General features: G+C 39.4%; 1 protein-coding gene across 3 annotated transcripts in view; it reads left to right on the top strand.

The window, feature by feature from the left end:
• slc8a1b (solute carrier family 8 member 1b) overlaps positions 1-18,452 on the top strand; it is a 134,752-nt gene that overhangs the window by 8,127 nt on the left and 108,173 nt on the right. For all 3 annotated transcript variants that reach the window (XM_006783563.3, XM_006783564.3, XM_035904725.2), the window contains exons 2-4: positions 6,063-6,985; positions 8,550-8,714; positions 9,437-10,227. In XM_006783563.3, coding sequence (XP_006783626.1) covers positions 6,110-6,985; positions 8,550-8,714; positions 9,437-10,227 — 1,832 coding nt within the window. In that variant the 5' untranslated portion in view covers positions 6,063-6,109. The remainder of the gene's footprint in view (positions 1-6,062; positions 6,986-8,549; positions 8,715-9,436; positions 10,228-18,452) is intronic.

Genomic DNA, 18,452 nt, shown 5'->3' with positions numbered 1-18,452 from the left:
TTTAATTTAACAAGTTCACCTTCGAGTCTCCTTTTTTTTTTCAACCCAGACACTTCTTTTTTGTGATCAACATTTTATTGATTCAAAACGGGGTAACCCAGACACTTCTTGTCACTTTCCCACATCCCCTGTATGTTTTAGGGGAACGTTAAAGGTCCAATTGCTAATTGGCAATAATAAAAGAATGGCTCTACCTTGCTAACCTGGAAAACAAACCCTATTTTCCTTCCTTTTCTGACATTACTACTGGAAACATGCGAAGACTTGTAGCAATATACTGCTTCTGTTTGACATAAAAATGTAACTGCACCAATTGAGCAACATCAATCGTAGTAAAATTCCCACTCACGGCTAATTTAGAGAGATGGTTTACTGAATTTCTACACACCTACCCTGTTCCAGGTTCAGTTGTACATTTTCTTTTGTCCTTTTTGACCATATCTACAAATTTTGCGACCTTTATAACCTCCAATTGTGTCGTGAAGCTTTAGAACATATTGAATGGAGAAGAACTGGCTTTTGGTGTTATGTTCAGCCATCTGCCTTTTAGAAAAATGACATTTCTAAGTGAAAACAGCCGAATTCCAGAGCACACTGAATTATTGATCAGTTGGAAAAGTAACATAAAAGCTTTTGTGACCACACAAGAAGCCCGTATAAGGCAAGGAGCTGCTGACTACCATTAACCAAGGCGGGAATGGTTGGTTATGACCTTGGCAAATTGAAGTTTAATTAAGTAGACATGTAATTTTGTTGAGAGTTAATTTTCCTAATGTCTGAGCACAAAGCTCTTACACCACAGCAGAGCCCACTCAGTAAACATCGGGGCAGCAGATAAACATTTGGTTCATTTAACCCAAATATTTAAATTCACCACTGGTGGATTTCACATTACAAAGTAACAGATTTAGCCAGCAAACATCTTCAACACCATTAAGCGAGACACACACACACACACACACAAATACTCTCCATACTGTATACTGTATTATATTCTCAATGGATTCTTAAAGGATCTTTTATTGTGTGTTTTGCTATGAATAGCGTCAGAATGGATTCTTGGCTTAATAGGACAGAAAATTTTGTTCATGTTGAAAAACATATATTTATATTTATAATAGTTATTGTAGTAGCTTAGCAAAATTGTGCTGTGTACAGCTATTGTCACATAGGAAAAACAGTGGTTCCTAACTGCAGCATAATCAAAATTATTGCGACAGTATGCAATGAATTTGTATGTATACAATGCGATCTCATTACCCTTTAAATCATTGCTTCAAAGATGAGATCCAGGGCTTTTACCGCTTGCAGTCACTTGCCATTTTCAAGGAGACTTTGGTGCGTCAAGACACTGATAAAACAACAGTAAGACAGAGTCAGTCTGCTATCAGTTTGTGATTGAATGGGGTCAAATGAACAATTACATACAGTCTGTTTGTGATATTACTGTGATTATCTATGATAAAGTGGCAAGAATCACAGGACTGTTGCTGTTAATGTGCAGAAAAATTAACATTAAACAGAAATTCACAATAACTACATTTAGAAACCAGCCAGAACCTCATACCTGGACAAGGTTTTCTGAAATCCCTCCTGACGTAGCTGCTGCACCACACTATATTAACTGCAAATGGATAAAGGTGCTATGGAGGCTATTACCTGACTGACTGCAGTCTGTCTGAGTCAGACCATGTTTGTTTGGGGACAGCTTGCCTACCTGCAGGCAACCTCCGCAATCAGCTTGCGATGGAGAGTGGTCACTGAGAGGTTGGAGGTGTTGCATGCTCCACTTGTGGGTGAATAGTTGAAAAGAAAAAAGCTTGTTTGAAAAAGGTTCTGATCTGAGCTTTGTTCTTTGTTTTGTCTCTTAATTCTGGTTATTGATCTTTAATTCAATGGATTACCTCTTTTATCATTGCTTTATTGCTTTTCTTAAACAATTAAAAAGTGGTCAAATTAATTTACACTACTGTTTTGTGTAAATTAGTTTTAATTTGCTACACTTGTTCTGTTTCAGCATGGTCGGTGTATTTGGCAAACTCAGATCGCTCAAGCTGTGCTGTATGTTGTGAACTGCAGCCAGTCAGAAAACAATTTAATTTAATCTAATTTTTCAGAAACTGAATGAATTGTGGGGCATCACCAAGGCAAGAATCACATAAAAAGTCTTTTTATAACTGGGAGTAACACCAAGCTGGAAATGAGCACAACAGGCCACCTTTAATTTTAATCAAGCACATTTTATAGTTCAGTCATGACGACGCACTATAGCAAAAGTCAAAGAACATTTAAAATTATTGGTAAGATCTAGCATGAACATTTTTTTTTGTGAAAATATGGATTTTTTTTTTCAAGATTCTTTTCATTGTATTTAGACATAGAGGCATTGAAAGTATAGATACAAACGTGCAAAATCTGTGTGGCTTTAATTCTGTGGAATGGTCCAGGAGAGGATGTGTTTTTTTCTCCTGAAGTTTAAACTAAATTATATAACCATCCGCAACCCAGCACCTTTTATAGTCATGCAAATTTTGATGAAACGAGGTTGCACTAATTCAGGAGACTCGAATTTAAGCTGTGCAGTATTTACAAACTACAGTAAATGCACTTTTTTACAACTCACATGAACATTGCAATTCTAAGTTTATCCTTTCACTTGGAGCAATTTAATATTTTCTTTTCCTCCTTTCATTCAGATAAAGTACTTTCTAATATTTTGTCTACTGCTCTGCTGTCTGACCCTCACATTGTTGCATACAAAAGTGCATACAATACAGAAACAAATGAGGCAAAGACTCCAAGGCCACCAAGATAGAGAGAGACATGCCAGAGAATTGCCTTGAGTCCACTAATAGACTCATCATGTTATAGAGCAGAGTCCCAATGCTCCAATATGTTTGATTAATTCCCATAAAAAATGAGCGGCCTTATGAAAAATATCCATGTTATTTTTCAGTGATTTGTATTTAAGATGATACGTTTTAGGTGTTGCAATGCCAGATTTCCAATTATGTTGTTTACCTTGGAGCAAGAATTTAGTTCTCGGATACGAGTCTGATGTTAGGACTAAGTTGCATCAGTTTGCATTAGGGCTGCCACGATTAGTCGACTAGTCATGATTACGTCGACTAGTCATGATTACGTCGACTATTAAAATCATCGACGACTAATTTAATAGTCGACTCATCGTTTGAAGCTTTGTAAGATCCCAAAAGATGCAGGAATGAGTAGTAGGATTTAAGAGTGTAATAACGGACTGAAACAGAAGATGGCAGCACTGCATGTACAAGGATGCCAGCTGCCGTTAAACCCCGAACAAGAAGTTGTGTCCGATAATTCATAGCGGCCCAAAATAGTTGTCAACAATGGAGGCAGCTAGTTACTTTTAATATTACTCTTATTATTCTTTTTGGGTCACAAAATAAAGTTTAACATATTTTCAGGCGAGAATGTAGCTGTGTAAACCTCAAATATCTGCTCAGTTTATCAAGACACCACATATTTGCAAAAGCGCTCTGACGTTTTCAGAGATGTCTGTTACCCACTAGCTAGCCAGGGGCAAGGCTCACTAGAACCGGTAAGAACACCGGACTCCCGGCAAATCGTTTTCAAACCCACCGCTGTCTTTCGCTACTCAGGTTAAACATATATTAGTCACTTAGATAACTTAAAAATGTTATTGTTCAGCTTTTTTCAGTATTTAATTTGTTCCTGAATAAATCGGTTTGGCTGAGATTAAAGTTATAGTTTTTACACAGCTGAATAAACTTCAAGCAGACAACTGATTATCAGAAGTGTGAGATGCTCGAGAATATACTCTGGTGTCCTGTTATATTTTAGATAGCAAGGAGGAGATGGCTGAGTAGGGATGGGTATTGATAAGATTTCCACGATTCCGATCCAATTTCGATTCTGTTTAATGATTTGATTCTTTATCGATTCTCTTATCGATTCTTTTTAAAAAAGGAGAACATTAAGGTCGATTAGCTTAGAACTTTGTTTTATATCTTCTCTTTGAATAAGATAGACATTTAGGAGTAACATGGCCTTACAAACCCAACAGTGAGATCTTAAGAGATCCACAGCCTACGGCTCTTCAATGGGGTGTCACAGGGTCCCCGGAAAAAAAAATAGTAAATGTAAAATAATAAAATAAATATTCTTCTGTAGCAATAACAAAGTATAACATAAATTATTCAGTAGCAATTACACAAGAATATCCAGTAATGTCCCTGCCTACAATTAAACACATTCACTTACCGAAAATCGGGGGCATCTGCTGTGGCAAATGGGTGCAAGCCTTTTACCACAAACTTAGTCACTGCTCGGTGACATTCGTCTATCCTGGCCTGAAAGGAGACGCTACAGGTAGACTGCAGTGAGAACTGCCAGCATCTGAGCCAGATTCTGTCTGTCTCTCTCATCATGGTCACCTAAATGCACAGTAATGGCAGGTTTTGTAATAAGGCAGATCGCGCTAACATAATATGCACTGTTAGTTGATTATTTACCTGCCGCATTAACGGGAGAGGACGTGCAAACGTTACCGCTGCTGCTGGGTTGAGATTCACGATTCCGGAGCGGAATTAAACATTAATTTAAGATCATCGCGTGTTTTGTGAGCAAATGCTTTTGCATATTCGTAGTGTTTCCTCCCTTAAATGAAATATCTACTTTTCAAGTATTGCAAGTTGCCCTGTTGTCATCCGTTTGAGCGTTTGAGCCACTTAGGCGCCGTGTTTCCTGACAGGTAAATGACGCAACTCCGCAACGTGGTGACGTCATTCGGGGCGACTGGAATCGATAAGGGAATCGTTTGCAAAAATGGCAAACAATTCCAAGGAATTGAAACAGTGGGAACCGGTTCTCAACAAGAACCGGTTTTCGATACCCATCCCTATGGCTGAGTTTATTAAACTCCACCAAAACAATCTGCAAATTTCATTAACATTTAATAAACTATCATCTTGTTTTTATTTTTAGTTAGCACATACCTTAAACACTTAAAGCTGTAAGCTAATGATAGTTATATAAGAGCAGATGCATGCTGGTGCAATAAGCTGTACGTTTTATGTCCAATAGATGCATGATCTGATTAGTCAACTAATCGACTATCAAAATAATCGTTTGTGGCAGCCCTAGTTTGCATGTTTTTTTTCTATTTTCTTTGGTACCTGTCATTAAATGTCACTACATGGGCTTTTTATGACAAAAGTGATTAGTCTGTGTGAATGCCTTCACTTAAAACACAAATAAGCACACGATTAATTTGTGAACTGCCCACATCTCAATGCTAAAGTGTGTTTTGGAAACAATAAGCCCAAATCAGGTGTTAAAAAAATACAATCTGAAATAATTACTCAGAATGCTACACCTTTTCTCTGAAGTGTTCACCGGGGGAGATTGATGAAGCTCTGTGGGCATCTTATGGGTGTGTGATATTTAAAAGATATCTTAATAAAGACACCTTATTCACAAGTTACTGTTGCTGAGAGAAGTAGACTGTTTTCATAAAGGCCACTGCCAGCAGTGTTATATTAGGTAGAGCAGAGTATTATTGCTACAGGACCGCTGCAGGGAAGTTTCAGAAGCTGCTCCCTGAAAAGCCAAAGTGCTCAGCTCAGGAGTTTAAGTTTATCTTTGGTGTGATTATTCAAACTTGGTGTCCTTAAACAACTATGCAAACATCTGCCCTGAAACATGTCTGCTAATCTCTGTGGTGTTGTGTTTACAAGGTCCTAATGCATTCATGTGAACTGAGCTATTTGGTTTTAGTCACACACCTCCCAACTTATCATGTACTTTATCAATGCTGACGTGCTCTTGTGTGTACAACATTCTATCATAATATTTCATAATGTTGGCACCTTGCAGGCAGCATCATTTAGTGTAAGTAAATTGAAGTAAACAAATATCTTCCAGTGAAAATCAGTACATTATAAAAATCATGTTAAAGGAGATTTAAATGTTAGAATTCCCCACTGATTCCTGTTTTCAACAACATTCATTTGTCTTATTTCTAATAATACTTTGTATTTTCTCCTGTTGTTTTCTCTCTGAAGGTTCAACATCCTCATTAACACCTCAGAGTACTGGTCTTGACACCAACATGGCCCGTCGGGATCACTCCTCCCGTCTGCCCCCGACCATGAGGTTAACAGTTGTTACGGTGATCCTCTTCCTCAATCTCCATCCCTCGTTGGCCGGGGCACCCCCTGAAGCAAGCCTGGGTGGCTCTGTTTCAGCTGTGTCCACCAATAAAACTGAATGCAGTAAACCTGAGCAGTGTTCACATGGGGTGATTCTGCCTATTTGGGAGCCCCAAAACCCATCATTTGGAGACAAGGTCGCTCGTGCAACTGTTTACTTTGTGGCTTTGGTCTACATGTTCCTGGGTGTGTCCATCATCGCAGACCGCTTTATGGCATCAATAGAGGTTATAACATCACAGGAAAAGGAGATCACCATTAAGAAACCCAATGGAGAAACATCCACCACTACTGTCCGGATCTGGAATGAAACGGTCTCCAACCTTACCCTTATGGCTTTGGGCTCTTCAGCACCTGAAATCCTCCTGTCCATTATAGAAATTATTGGTCATGGGTTTGAGGCTGGCACACTGGGACCCTCCACTATTGTGGGTTCTGCAGCGTTCAACATGTTTGTCATCATCGGGCTTTGTGTGTATGTCGTTCCTGATGGCGAGACGAGGAAGGTCAAGCACCTCCGTGTGTTCTTTGTCACGGCCACCTGGAGTATTTTTGCCTACATTTGGCTCTACCTGATTCTGTCAGTGATCTCACCTGGCGTTGTGCAGGTGTGGGAGGGGCTGCTCACTTTCCTCTTCTTCCCCATTTGTGTGGTGTTCGCCTGGATAGCCGATCGCCGCCTGCTGTTTTACAAGTATGTGTACAAGCGCTACCGCACTGGCAAGCAGCGTGGCATGATCATTGAGACCGAGGGTGATCGTCCACTTCCTTCCAAGGTATGATGCTGTCAATGTTGCCACAGCCGTTATCACCAGGGTTCATTTTCCACAGACATTTTTTGTATAAATTATATAACTGTTTATTGCATTTAACTAGTCAATTACTGAAATCTGGGGAATGCACTAAATAAAATGTCAGAAAGGGTAAGAAACACCTTACTGCCTACTATTCTTTGCCATGCTTTGGCATGTACAGTTTTTTGCAATGAACACAAGAGTGAGGACAGGAAAATGAACAGTTTTCTTATCTTCAGTTCAAATAAATTAGTTTTAATGTGCCTGACCTTTCCTTCTTGGAACCTCCTTAAATTGCTTGATTTGCCCTGTTGGACTTTGTTGTTGTAGCAGTTTCTTATTCCCATATCTCACCAATGTCTTACTACCAAGTTTTGCAGAAGAAAAAATGCCTTCCTTAGTGTCGTATAAAAATCTTAACAGTTATAACTAAAGCATATCCGACATATCTGTGAGAAGAGTCAGCTAGTAAAAACATAATTAAGCTGTCCTCATCCAAACACATGGTGGAAAAGATAACGAGTGCGTGAAGAGTGTTCATGAGTAATGTGTACCTCAAATCTGTATTACAGAATGACATTTTGCCATGCTAAACTGTTGTTATGAAACACACACAAATACCTTCTTAAGTATTGTCAGCTATTAATTTCTCGTTTTGACTATTATCTGATGACACATGTGAAGATGAAGTGCATGACACACATCTAATTAAATCTTCAGTACTGTGGAGTAGGTTGTGTTTATTTGCTACAGTTAATTTGAAGCCTGGTTGTCTCTTCTTCTGCATTTGAAAATTGCCCATGTTGTTATTGCTTGATGGCATTATAAAGAATCAGTGCTCCGTAAGTATATGAAGAACACTTTCATTTCATCTTCTGAAAAAAAAAAAAAATCACTAAACTAATTATTATTCAAATATGTTCCTGAGGGAAAAAATGAGTATTTATTGCCTTCCCGTTAAAAGAGACGAAGGACGTTTCATCAATGAAATGATTCTCTACGAAAAATGCAATGTCAGTGAAAAACAGAATACTTCTTTATTCTGACAGCTACAAAATAAAGTGACATCCAAATACTGACGATTAATATATTACCTACCCATCCTTTGGGATCTGGTACTGCTAGCTTACCATGGTTACATGTAAAGTAAACCTTTGGAAATGTGTAAGCAAAAGTTTCAAGCAGAAACGGACAGTTCTTGACCTAAATTTGACTGACAAGACAAATAGTTTTAAGAATAAAACAGTGAGATCTGAGCCTCGAAACACTGACAGATAAAACCCTCACTGACCAGTGTCTAGTAGCACCCTTCTGTGCTTTGATTGAGCGGTTTTATTGGACACCAACATGTGCACATGACTGGATTCACACAAACACTCACTATTTGATTTCATGCTTGTTGTTGTGTTCTCATCACATACATGCAGTTCTCACGTGACCTTTGGGATTACAGAAGAGTGCCTAAAGAATTGATATATTGACAAAATCTTAAATGAGGTGTACTGATTACTTCTTCCTTCCTTCCTTCTATTGCTTCTGTTTTAAGGTGGACATTGAGATGGATGGAAAGATGCTGAACTCTCATGGTGTTGACTTCCTTGATGGTCCACTGGGCTTAGATATAGATGAGAAGGACTTGGATGAGGAGGAAACACGGAGAGATATGGCCAAGATCCTGAAGGAGCTCAAACAGAAACATCCTGACAAAGAGGTTTGTAACAAAGTCAGAAATATATCTTGCTATTGCTGCTCTAGTTGCACAAGACCAAAGGTAATCTGCAATATATAAAACTACTGCTCTTTGCTTTCATTTTTACAGGGTCAGATCACCAGTCTGTTGCAGAATATTAGATAAATTCTTAATAAATTCAGGCATTTATATATATTTACAAGTGAATTTCACACTTATGTATTGGTGAATATAGAAAATAATAGGAAACCAAAGACATTTCCAAATAAAATATGCAGTATTTTCATTTGTTCTCTCACAAAGAAAATGCTGCAGACTTACTATTTACACAAAGACGAAATTTCTGAATTCTGGAACCATTTTCAAATAACATTTTTTTTGTCCTTCTACAAGAAAAAGGGTTTTGCGAAAGAGAACTAAGTGGTTGGCTTGGCATGTAATTTACATCTGTTTTTTTCCCCAGACTGTGCTTGACTTACTGTAAGTGTTTGACTCATTATAACTTTACTGCTATTTGACAGTTTCTTGTTCAGTAGTCATTGATGTGACATGTAGTTAGATCTTATTTATCCATCCGAGCTTGATGAAACTCCACCACATTGGTTCAGTGACACACAGCTTTTAAAAACATAAAATAGGATACTGTTTCAGCAGTCTGGGAGTCGGGATTTATACCCCCAGAAAATCTACTATTAATGCATGATGTTGCACTCTTTGTGGCTTTTTCTATTTTCTCTTACCAGGTGGAGCAACTTATTGAGCTTGCCAACTACCAAGTCCTGAGCCAGCAGCAGAAGAGCCGTGCTTTCTATCGATGCCAGGCCACCCGACTGATGACAGGTGCTGGCAACATCCTGAAAAAACATGCTGCTGATCAAGCACGAAAGGCTGTGAGCATGCACGAGGTTCGCTCAGAAACTGGCGAAAACGATCCTGTCTCCAAAATCTTTTTTGAGCCCGGTTCTTACCAGTGTCTTGAGAACTGTGGCACAGTGGCAGTGAATGTGGTGCGGCGTGGCGGCGACCTGGGCAAGACGGTTTCTGTGGAGTACCGGACAGAAGATGGCACAGCCAACGCTGGCTCGGACTACGAGTTCACCGAGGGTGTCGTGGTTTTCAAGCCTGGCGAGACGATGAAGGAGGTCCGTGTGGGGATCATTGATGACGACATCTTTGAGGAGGATGAAAACTTCTTGATTCACCTTTCCAATGTCAAAGTGTTGACATCAGAAGGCGAGGAACCTGAGGAGGGCGAGTCAGCTAATCACGTTGACTCAGTGGCCTGTCTCGGCATGCCATCCACAGCAACCGTTACCATCTTTGACGACGATCATGCCGGCATCTTTACGTTTGAGGAGCCCGTATGCCATGTCAGCGAGAGCGTTGGCACCATGGAGGTGAAGGTGCTGAGAACCTCAGGGGCTCGTGGCGTGGTCATGCTGCCATACAAGACGTTGGAAGGAACAGCGCGAGGAGGTGGAGAAGACTTTGAAGACTCTCACGGCGTCCTGGAATTTCAAAACGATGAGATATTGTGAGTAACTTTGATCAGTCTCTCTTAAAATCATTAACTGGTTTTCATGTAGATAATGATCAGCTTCACTGTCATTATCCTCATATTTTTCGTAATTGTTTATTATGCATTTTGTCAGTGTAATGTTGCAAATGTTATTGGTGATGAAGTGAAAAGGCGATGGTGTCAGTGCGATGTGGTGGTTGGGATGAGCGGTAAGGTGGACGGCTCTCTCAGCACACAACAAAATCAACATGCCCCACCCCCTTTATGCTTTTTGCCTCGTCTCTGTTTCCTACTTTGCCTTACTTATGCTCTTCTCTTATTTTCATCAGACTGTTCAGACCTCTGCCTTGGTCTCTGCCGTGTTGCGATGTTAGTCTTCTGTAGAGTTTATTGATTTTTGCACTGTGTAGTGTAGTTTGACTTGTAAGTTCCAGTGCCGAGGAGTTGGGAAAGTGAATTATTTGTTGGGTGGTCGGTTATTTGAATTTCAAGTAATTCGAATGTCATAGCGCTGAATTTGAACGAGATGCATTGAGATTTCTTTGAGTAAGTCATGCAGTGGAAAACAAAGAGGACCTAGACACTGGAAAAGGTACAAGAACTCAACAGACAGCAGGGAGCTGGAGAAATGCTAAGGAGGGACATCTATCTAGTCAACTTAATTTAGATACACAAAAGATTAAAAAAAACAACAACAGTTGCCCTTTTAGGTGGCTTAATAATGTGTGAGAACATCCCAGAACAAACCACTCACGAAGCCAGCTTGAAGTTTATTTGTCATCTTTCTTAGTTGAAAAGGGCACTCCACTGGAGCTCCATTTAAAGATCCCTGCTGTGAAATAAGAGCGGCACAGTTTAAAGCTCTTCTCAACCCAATGCTTAAAATCTGATGGTGACTCATGGTGAGGTTTGTGATGGCTAATTGACCACATTTGAAGAGGACTTTTACCACACTGTTGATTTTGCTCACAGCCAGCTGCTGTAGTCGTCATACCTGACCGACACCAAGTGTGGCAAATTAGCTCCAGCTGCCAGTCTAATGTTTGTATAGTACTGGTCAATAGGCTTTGAAACTGAAGATAATTCCACAGTCTTCTATTCTTGCGTGATTCTTGTGTACATTTTTTTTTCAAAACTGAAGTCCTTTCATTACCAACCATTATAAATATTTTTCTTTTGCCAAAACATTAGATGACATGCTGACTCAAAGACTGACTCAGATATTGACAGTACAACTGTACAACTGTACAGCTGATACAGGTAAATGGTATTGTACTTAGACTGTAGCCTTGTATGTTAGTCTCCTAATAGCTGTTTTAACCTTGTTAGCAGTAAATATCAAGCTCATTGTATCATTATGTTGTTCAGACTTTATTTACACATTGACGTGGTGGTTCTTGGCCAGTTTTGGTGGCCATATTAGTTTTGCTCTGGACTATAGTTTTGTATACATTTGTTCTCCTTGTAACTGTGATTGACTTGAATCTCATGTCTTTAATGGTCACACGTGCTTTGTTATAATGCAGTCATTCAGTGTTGCTACACTGTGCCTACACACATGCACTCCTGTAGCTGTATACATGTAAAACTGAATGTCTGTTGGTTCTTTTAATAGGAGCTCTGTATTGTGTATTTCTCACAGTAAGGTGAAATACTCTTGCGAATTATCATTTCTGGGCATTAGTGTGTTCTGTAAGGCTGTTGGGCTTGTACCTTTAGCGAGATATATACCCTGTAACATACTTCAGCAGTTTACCTTGTTACCCTTTATGTTTATTTATGGGAGCTGTGATCATCTCTAATTATCATCACATGTTACCGGCTGTATAACAACCGTCATTTAAATATCCACACCATCACTGTTTCGTTAACCACTCAATCGATCCCAGTATAGCAACTGGAATGAGGCTGAAGTAACTGTGATACTGAGTATACTGATGAAATGATTTCACTAAATCAACTGTACTGCTTCCTTATAAAATGGATTTCTGACCTATAAATCAGATGCTAAGAGTGTTTAGTTAGTGGGTCTTTGCCCATACTGTTTATCTTAGCTTTTCTGGCTGTGGAGGGGGTTCTTTATCTTCACAGAGAGCATGAGCACGACTGCGAACTGCTGCTGGTGTGGTCTCATAATAAGTAAATGAGATTTTAAAGCTGATATTGAACTACAGGAATAAACTGTACTTGACTTTGTTTAGCAGTGCGGAAAGAGATGGAAAGCACTGTGCTCTTTTAGCTGGCTGGCTTCAGTTATTGGTTACTGTAGATTGCCTTGGAAACCAAAGGTTTGCTTACAGTGCTTGTTTGGAAATGTTCAGTTTGTATGAGAGATGGAAGAAGAGTTGTAATGACATTAAACAAAGTGTGCTGCCATAATGAATGAATAGGAGAGACGCTGTCTTAGTAACAGTAGTCTTAAACTCTTTCTGTGTCAGCCTCTACTGTTTTAGGTCAGATTTGAAGCAGATGTCTGCAGGACTTGCTTTTTTAGCCTGTGGCAGATAGAATAGTTTCCACAGCTTATAGCGCTTACAGCCAGGAATAAGTGGGTTTTAATAATACTTTGTCCAAATCAAATGATGGACTATACATCCGGCTATCATGGTTACTGTGTGTGTGTATGCTTGTGTGTATATGTGTGTTTCTTTAGGGGAAGACTGAGTTGCTAAGTGATGACTGTAGACTACAGGAGATGTGCCTGAAGTGAAAAGTATTCTAAACATGCCACAAATGTTATCTATATTATGTAGAAGCCATTTTGCTATTGGGAAATCAGGGGTTTGATTACCAGACAAGTTCTTTAACCACTTGGGGAGTAAGTGTGCCTATAACTCATCTGCGGTGACTTTTTTATATGAATAAGTTAAAACTGTAGGTGCTAAATCAAAAGGAAACCCCAAAGCATTATAAATAGTAATAACAGAGAGACCAAAAATTAAGACTTCATGTCATGGCGAGCGATAGAATATCTGCAATTTTAACAGTAATTTAACCAAAACTTGAGCTTTCATTTAAGAATAACACACATGACTGCAACATGGTAACTTAATTTGTGCACATGCATAAATCTTAGTTAAAGTATTTTAACTTTGTGGTTTTATACTTCAGTGTATCGTCCTTCTTTCCAAGCCTCGGAGTCAAGCAGTTGGTGCGTATAAAAAGGAGGATGCTACACTGTGCCTTGTCTTCTGGATAAAGTTTCACACCTTTAATGTGATGCGGTTTAAAAATAGCTGCTCTGGATATATGGCCAGAAACTGGTTATGCTGTTGCAAGCACAGCAAAGGAACTAAACCTTTAAGGACAGACACATGTAACGAATAATATGGTAACAAATAGTAACGACAACTTACCGTTCCATACCATTTATGGCCCTAATTATTTTGCAACACTTGTCCCATGCTGGGATTTTGTAGAAAATATGCATTCCCACAGAAATACACAGTGTAAGTCAGAAATAAGCCATTGGGGCCCTGAAATGTCCCTTTAGGGAAAAGCATTGAACGATTTTGCTGAGAAAAAAGAAATTACAAAATAGCTGATCTAAATATGATTGCCTCGAGGCTGACTCTACCCTGATTCTGTTTTCTGTGACAGAAGAGAGGAAAATGAGGTAGAAAGAGAGAGATAGGGGTGGTACTGTGAGGAGAGAGATTAGTGTGAATGGAGGCAGTGATGGGAGCGTAGTGGGGTGGATGGAGGAGGGAGTGAGAAAGAGAAAAGTTGTAGTTCTCTAAAGTTGTGGTAATTTTCTATACGTACTAGCCCCTGCCTTTTTTTTCTCCAATTTTCTTTTTCACCCCTTTGTATCTCTGTGTCTGAAAGAGGACCTGTGCAATTTGTCTCCAGAATAGCTTGTGAGGTCTTGCCTAGTGTGTTTTGTGAAAGACGGAAATGTACAGGATTGTGCTTGTGTGTGTGTTTGTGTGTGAGAGAGAGAACAATAGGAAGAGCACATAGACAACACCACATCCAGCTCAGTGCTGTCAAATTACCTCTCTACCAGCTCAGTGCTGCACATTTGTGTTTGTGTGGGTCTACTTTGCTATCCACCTTGTGGTTTAATGTGCCAATACAGATGCTTGAATTTACCAGCTGTGACATTGACATTGGTATTGTTTTCACTTTGTAGGTCTGTCTATCCGTCATCATGACAAGATGTTTGCTGGAATTACCACAATGATGGTTTTGAGCCCTTGGGAGATGTTTGTTTGTCTGTCTCTATGCAGATTTTGCCACAATAATAGTACTGCAAGATACAGTGATGAAGGTTTCCAAGTGCAAACAGGATGTAGTCAAAGAACTCCTTGGGAGGCAGTAATTTAAAGTACTACTACTAGGGCTGCAACAACTCATCCAGTAACTCAAATAACTCTATTACAAAAATCCTTCGGCCAAATTTTTTGCTTCAGTGATTTAATCCACATAAGCGTTTCTACTACATCTGTAACTAAAATCAGACCTGCAGTGGAAATGTATTTAGGAGTGTGCATAAGAATAAAAAACATTAACCTCAAGTAGCCCCACAAAAAGACTGATAACACAAGCCAAAGTGAGGATGGTGTCATCATTGTTTAGAAAGGAGTCTGTCTACACAGACGGCAAAGAGGCGGAGCCATCAAGGTGAGCTCAGGTGGAGTGAAAGAAAGAATGCTTCTAGTATCCAAAACTGCCTCATTAAAACCTTTACTGGGAAAAAGCAGATGAAAGCCCCTCATCAAACAATCTGATCAACAAGTGAACTGCTTCCACCCACAGCTGTTTGTTTTGCGTAGCAAGAAATCTACAAGAAGCTACAATAAAGGCACATAAATGCCAAATTTTAAAACTAAACATTGGACAAAATAATTTGCAAGTGTTTTTCTGTATATGCCTGTATTACCACTGCTATTGTATTGCATACATGCTATTATAAACTAGTATCATAACACCTGTCTTATGATGAGCAGTTTTATCCAGAGCACCTTCCAGCGGTCTAAGTGGCTCTATTTTTATTATAGATGATCCTGATGGAATTGGCAGACTACTTAATGCAAACTGGGCCAGCAATTCAGTTTTTCTAAAGCTTGTCATTGAAACAGTATTTTTAGAAAATGGAAAGGGCAGTCAGGTTGGATATTATATAGGAAAAATTAAAGGAAAAAAGTACAATCAACGTGTGGTTCATTAGTGAAGCAGTGTTTTCCAAAAGAGCGAGCCCTCGTTTCACATGCCGTCATACTGAGGTCAAAAAGTTGAGTAAACAGATCATGCAGGTGAATATGCGCAATGACATGCGAATATGGAAAAACATGCATACTTACACATCTAAGCAAACTTCTACAGAACACAACATCAATTGTTTTGCTGTGCAATCAGTCACTTTTTGACCCCGCGAGGGAGCAAATATATGCACACATAGATACATACCAATTATGCAATTTCAATAAGCAGGCAGCAAGTGGAGAAACATGGTGTAGTTGAGAATCAAATTAGGCTCCCTCCTACACTCACACACACATGCATACACACGATGAGCAGACTGGGAGTTCACACTCTAATAACCAGGACAGATCGGCCTTTTGAGATGCATGGTTAGAAGCTATAGAAATGTGGGATGTGTCTGTGTGTTTTTATGAGTAGGCCTGTGTGCTTTTTAAAAACACATTCAGATGGTAAAGAAATGGGATTTTTTTTTTAACATTTTGCTTGTCATCGAGGTTCGGTTTGATCAAGGTTTACTTCTAAGATTCACAGTAGCATCGATATAGATTTCATTGTTCCCTTACTTGAATTGTTTCTCTATGTTTCGTCAAGTTTGCAAAAACGAAAATCCTAAATGAGAACCACACAATAAAAAAACACTTGGCTAACACCTGCAGATCATCAAACTGTCTCCATCTTTTCATTAACAGTTTGCATAGTTCCTAAACCTCCAGCATGCATGATGTAATTGTATCATCATAAAATGCACATGCCAATAAACAAACAGACATATTTATGGACACGCATACATTTGAATACTGGTGGTAATGAGGCTTGATGGGGTTTGTAGGTCACATGCATGTACCCATACACATTGCACCCTTCTGTCAGAGCAGTACCATTAGTGAACATTTCTGAATTAATTAGTAGAGAAAGATAACAAGTGTTGTGGGAGAGCACTTGTTTTTCCACTTAAGGACGGATGATTAAAACTATGTATGTGTGTGTGTGTGCGTTGGTTGAGCCTGTGCGGTGTCTGTGCAGTGTTTCGTATTTGTTTTAATAAATTCCTCTGTTGCTCTGGACAATGAAGCAAAGTGTGAAACAATATCTGCTTGAATTTTTTTCCTCCTTACATGTACACACATTCAACACAGACACACAAACAAGCGTGCACTTTATGAGGTGTGAAGTCTGTGTTCTCGTGTTACAGAGTACATTGTTATCGCACATCTCAAGGTAGGAGACACCTGTGATCTTGCGTGCGCTTTTACCGTACATGCATTTGACTTCAGCTTGGAAATGATTTTGTTTCTAATGCTTAAACGACTGGAGCAGTAAACTGACTGAAACAAATCACGTCCTATTGTGTGAAATTCAATCATTTTTCGCTTGCCATTTTCTGGTAACAGCTTGACACGTGTTTAGATGAGAGACTGTATATAAAGGATGGATGTAGCCATAGCATCGTTGCACATTTGCTTTGGATTTTGCCTCATTGTTAGCACTACTGAGGTCATCCCATTTGTGTTTTTGGAGCTGGAAATCACCCTGATTGCAGTGTTAAGCTAGCAAACTTAGTTAGCAAGCTACATCCATAAACTGGTGCATATCCAGTGCAGACTCTGCTAATTAGTGCTATGTCGCAGACTAATAAAACACTTAACAAAGCTGAATTTTATTGGAAAGGCCGTACCACACAGCAGGCTATTATCAGATAATTCCACTAAAAATGTTCCACCAAGACCACAAACATGATTGAGATTTCCAGTTCTGTGACTTATTTTTTGGATGATTTACTGACTAATTAAAAAGATTAGTATCTTTAATGGATGATTAAGATCATAGCTGCAGTCACATGAAGGCACAAGCATTGGGAAAAAGTGTAGGAAACATGTAGCAAATGAAGAGAGAGGCTCAAGACTGACATCATATCTTGGCGTTTTTTCACCTTACTTTCCACAAAATCAGCTTTTATCTCCGGCAGGCTGCCACAGTCTTTCTCATGAAGGAGAGCACAATCAATGTTTCAGAATCCTTTGTCAAGCTCATTACGCTAACCCATAAGCGGTTGCTTTGTTTACTGTATATACCTCTAAATCATTGCCAAGCTATTGCTCACATGGAAAAACACACATCATTTTAGATGGACACTCATAAACATAATGAGGGAACTGGACCGGAGTGAAATATGCCATTTCCACTTGTACTGCATGATTGTTTGGGATATACAAGTATGACAATTAGGCTCTTCAGTGTTTTTTGTATACCGAATAACAGAAAAAAGTAGAAGAGAGTGCAAGCGAAAGGGGTGAGGACAAGAGAGTGCAGGTCAGCAGCTTGACAAATGAGCCCTAACCAGCTGCCTCCACAAAACACTATTGCCTTGGCAACGGCGGGGATGGCGAGAGAGAGAGTGAGAGGGGGAGAGAGAGATACTCAGAGACATAAAGGGAGCAGGAGAGTGATAAAAGACAGGAGAGCGAGAAAGATGGGAAAGAGGTTGGTCTGGGGTAAAGAGATAAAGAGCAGAGACATAGACTAAGAAGCCAGATGGGAAACGATATTTTCTCATTTATTCTTACAGCTGCCAGATGTGGCTTCTAATTGTGTGGTTGGAATTGTGTGATTATAATCTATCAGCGCAAACTTTGCACTGTTTTTTAGCTGCTAAACAAGTACTTGATGCACTATTGCAACACACTCAGCTCATGAATATGTATCTTAGCAGTTTTAGGATACAGGAAATTTTGCAGTCGTTCTAGTTTTAACAAAAGCTTTTAGAAGTTTTTATGAGTCGATCTATGTAAAAAGATGTCACAATACATCACCAACCATTCTTGAATTACAGCTTTCACTTACTTGCCCTCCAACTTGTTTGTTATCCCTCTGGCAAATATAGCTGCAACTGATTGTGTCACATCTTCCATTCACAAGTTTGCCAACTAGCGCATTCAGCTACAAGGAACAGCGCTTCCACTGAACAGCCACTCCCTTTACCCTGTGATGACTCAGTTGAGATCCACTGCACACTTTAAGAATTCAAGCACTTA

The sequence above is a fragment of the Neolamprologus brichardi genome, chromosome 13, assembly GCF_056152115.1.
Source record: "Neolamprologus brichardi isolate AB-2024 chromosome 13, ASM5615211v1, whole genome shotgun sequence".
NCBI lineage: Eukaryota > Metazoa > Chordata > Actinopteri > Cichliformes > Cichlidae > Neolamprologus > Neolamprologus brichardi.
This window is presented reverse-complemented; position numbering and strand designations above follow the sequence as displayed.